Source organism: Lycium ferocissimum, chromosome 7, assembly GCF_029784015.1.
Source record: "Lycium ferocissimum isolate CSIRO_LF1 chromosome 7, AGI_CSIRO_Lferr_CH_V1, whole genome shotgun sequence".
Classification (NCBI taxonomy): domain Eukaryota; kingdom Viridiplantae; phylum Streptophyta; class Magnoliopsida; order Solanales; family Solanaceae; genus Lycium; species Lycium ferocissimum.
Window position 1 is genome coordinate 40,930,504 of NC_081348.1, and position 3,808 is coordinate 40,934,311.

The window sequence follows — 3,808 nt, forward strand, 5'->3', positions numbered from 1 at the left end:
GACAAATCCGTTCAAATAACGTCTAGATTACTACAAGCAATGCCGTTGGCTGGGTACTAATCAAGAACAAGGGTTGTTGACATGTTATGGGATATTCTGAATTTGAATGTTGTGAATGTATATATATATATATATATATATATATATATATATGAATGATTTGACCGTAAAGTAATGAGTTCTTCCGAAATCGCCAGCCCACTACTGAATCCGTGCGTCACTATATTGAATTGGTAAAAATATATATTAATGTAAGAACTAGTCGATATGAAAACACACATCATGCATTTATTAATTTAAGTAAACATTGGATGCTAGTAAATTATATCGAATTGGTGATATGTTGTCTTGCAACAAGAGGTCGAGAAAGATGGGGAATAAAGGGAAAAGAGAAATGGGAAAGAAAATTTGTCTTCTCCAATCACCACGATGAATCGCGAAACCGGATGTCAAGTTTTCTTTGACACCGTTTTCATTTTATGTTAACATAAATGTTTTCTATAACACTATTTCGCTATAATAGCCTAAAATCTTTAGATCAGGATAATTTGTGATAATGACAATCGGGTATGGATCGTGTGTTTTATTTGTTTGGGTTGATATATTTGGGTTTTATGTTAATAACTTAAGGGTTAATTATACAAAACTTCCCTATAATATGTCTCACTTTTGATGTATTTTAAAAATAAACACTTATACCCCTATACTATGGAAATCATACACTTACACCCTGATAGTTCAGGTAGGAAATTAAAAAAAAAATGATACTTGAGATGTGTTTTTGACCCTTAACTCTATAATATATAAGACCTCTGATTAAAAGTTAGTTGGTTCACTAATTTTACTAAGTTGTCCTTGCAAATGATAGGAGACAAAAGGTTCATATAATGTGCGTTAATATAATACATACTGAAAACTTTTGTTGCGGCAACATAAAAGAATCAAAATCTTTGGAACACTATGGTAGTAGAAGCTCTTTCCAACAAAACATGGAGTCAAGTGGAACTAATTAAGAAATGGAAAAGTTTGTATTCATAGAGAAATTCATGACATGATTGATCACACTCATTTGTAGGCTGTCATCCCCACACCGGCTTCTCCACCAAATGGTCCAGGGCTACCCTTGGCCTTGGAGTAAGACACATAGTAGAACTTGGAGATTATGCTGGTGAAGAAAATGAAAGCCGCTCCAGCTGCAAAAACTCCCTTTCTCACGGTCTCACAAGATAGAGGCTTATCATTAAACAAGAGTGATGATCTATATTTGGTGTGGTACGCGTTAGTAACAGAACCGGCCAACAAGCACACCTCAGCAATGAAAAATGTAACCCTGAAACAAAAGTCGATAGCTTAATTACCATGTTGCCTAAACTTCGAGTCTGACAAATTTTTTGTAGTATAGTAATATATGTGTGTTAGCTTATATTTACCAGCATATGATAAATAAAAGAACAGCACAACCCCTTGAACTACCGGGGCTCAAAGCATTTCCACAACAGAAGCAACGGCTTGCCACCATTATAAGGATTTGACTGACCATGAGAAATAAGAAGGCACCAACGCCAAATCCAGTTGAAATGTCGGAGTCATAGACACAATAGCTATAAACCTGCTCATTATCTGTTTTTATTGTGGCCTATCAATGAAACAAAGACTTTTTAGATCAAAGTGAAACACATATATACTAGTAAAACTTGAATATAATTCAAAGAGTCTGAAATACTTGTTGATCATAAAATTCATATATTGGAGAAAAGCCAACAAAAAAGCGCGCAAAACTGGTTCAGCAATCAAGAGATCTTCATACTTCAAAAAGCTAAGCAAGCACAAGACATTAACAAAAATCCTTCTCTCATGTTCCACCTACATATTGTGACTATCCAATGCAGCAACAATGCTTATCAATTGGCGATGTGTGTAATAAAGTAGGGCACTTTAGCCGAGGGAAACATAATTAGCAGGCAAACCTGCACCTAAAATTGAAGTTTGAATAGCCATAGAAAATTGTACAACAACTACTACAACGTACTCCCCGATTAGTTGAGCTATACGACAATTGTATATAACATATCTTTGAGAAACTAAAAGACCTATTGTTTCTGTTTTCCAGCTTTGAAACTCAGTGGATAATGAACCTGCCTTTGTACCAATCTCCACATTAATAACAGATTTTTTGCACCAGTTGGACATGGAAAATTGTAAATTTAAAGTATCTATATTCAGCAGAAAGGGCCCTCTTTCCAGGAACTGAAATTTGTCGAGATCAATTAAGATACATGGAACCATGATCAATGGTGTCTCTTATGTTATTCTCCAGCAAAGTAGTGGATTCTTTCACTTTTGAAATTTTAGTAATTTGCTTCTTCCATAGAAACAGAGACAAAATATACTCCCTCTATTAGTTCACAGGTAGTCAACTTTTTGTGTTTGGACATTTAATTGCTCAACTTTTTAAAGAAACTTTATGTATTTGGGAGTTACACACACATATATATATATAGTCAAAACTATTAAAAGCATGTCTTTAGAAAATCATAATTAAAGAAATATGGTATGACTTTCAAATATCACAAATCAAATAAATGCTAAGAACATGTGTCCTGCCTACTCATGAAATCATCATACTGAAGGCTCACTTAAATTATAATTCTCTGGCAGTGGGAACCTACACCTGGGTATCGGTAATCAAATAGATGTTTATGTAGCAAAAGACAGGAGCGGAGCTACAGCATCATGTACGATTTGGACAAACCTAGCTAATAAGCTTTTGCTTAGATCATGTATTAGAAAATTCATTAGTTATGTATAAATATTTAATTTTAAATCAAATAACTAAAATGTGTAATGGATTCAATGACAAGTTCCGAACTCATAAATTAAATATCCTAACTCCACTTTTGCACTAGCAGAGCCACAGTAGTAGCTATAAGTTCGGCAAAGTTTCCGTACTTTTGACTCAAACTCATTTATTTGTACAAATAATCTATTCAGAACTTAGACAAAAAAAAATAAAAAAAATTGATGTAGAATCCTTAAACTAAAATTTTTGGTTTCGCTTACACCCCATTTTTTAACATCTAAGATAATATTATATTAATTACGTACTTTGGGCCAACAGATGGCTAAATTTAGAGAGAAGAGCGTTGGAGAAAATCTTTCTCAAAGCAATTGCTTTCTAACAAAATCAAATATTCAAGAATTGAACAGATCAAAACCAAAACGCAAGTGACATATGTAATCTATAATGGATCTAAAACATACAAAGAGTGAGCATGTGAAAATGAAAATAACAGAGGAAAATAGGTACATACGGTGCTCCTTCTCTGCTCTGCAGCAACAGCCAAAGCAAAAGCAATTAAATCCAAAACGAAGACAGTGATCATTAACAACTTCGAAGCCATAGAGAATCAAATTGAAAGAATTTTATTCCCAGAAAAATAAAACACAAGAAGATTTCTATGTTTCTCTCTGTTATATTATGTTGTTTCAGTTTCACTTTCTGCCTATATACATGTAATAAAAGCCTTTGAGTAATGAAGAAGAAGAGTAAGTAATAAAGATGAAAAGTATTATTCGAGAGAATTAAAAGTGAAGGAACACACCAACAAATGTAACGACGTCTCAACTTTCTGTAACTACCGTAAAATTCTTCTCATTTTCTTTCAACTTTTTTTTTTTTTTTTAAAAAAAGTTTAGTGAGTTAATTAAATACGAATTGAGTATGACAAATGATTTAATTTTCTATTTTTCTGCTAGTACTATGTATGTATGGACAACAATGACAAACAAAATTTATATTTGAGTCATT

General features: G+C 33.0%; 1 protein-coding gene across 1 annotated transcript; it reads right to left on the minus strand.

Moving 5' to 3' along the window:
* Window positions 1-1,006: 1,006 nt before the first annotated feature.
* On the minus strand, window positions 1,007-3,540 carry LOC132065054 (uncharacterized). The gene is made up of 3 exons (XM_059458280.1): window positions 3,312-3,540; window positions 1,431-1,636; window positions 1,007-1,330 (listed from the first exon to the last, which is right to left on the minus strand). The coding sequence occupies exons 1-3, from the start codon at window positions 3,399-3,401 to the stop codon at window positions 1,066-1,068; spliced, it is 561 nt and encodes a 186-aa protein (XP_059314263.1). The 5' UTR covers window positions 3,402-3,540; the 3' UTR covers window positions 1,007-1,065.
* Window positions 3,541-3,808: the final 268 nt, after the last annotated feature.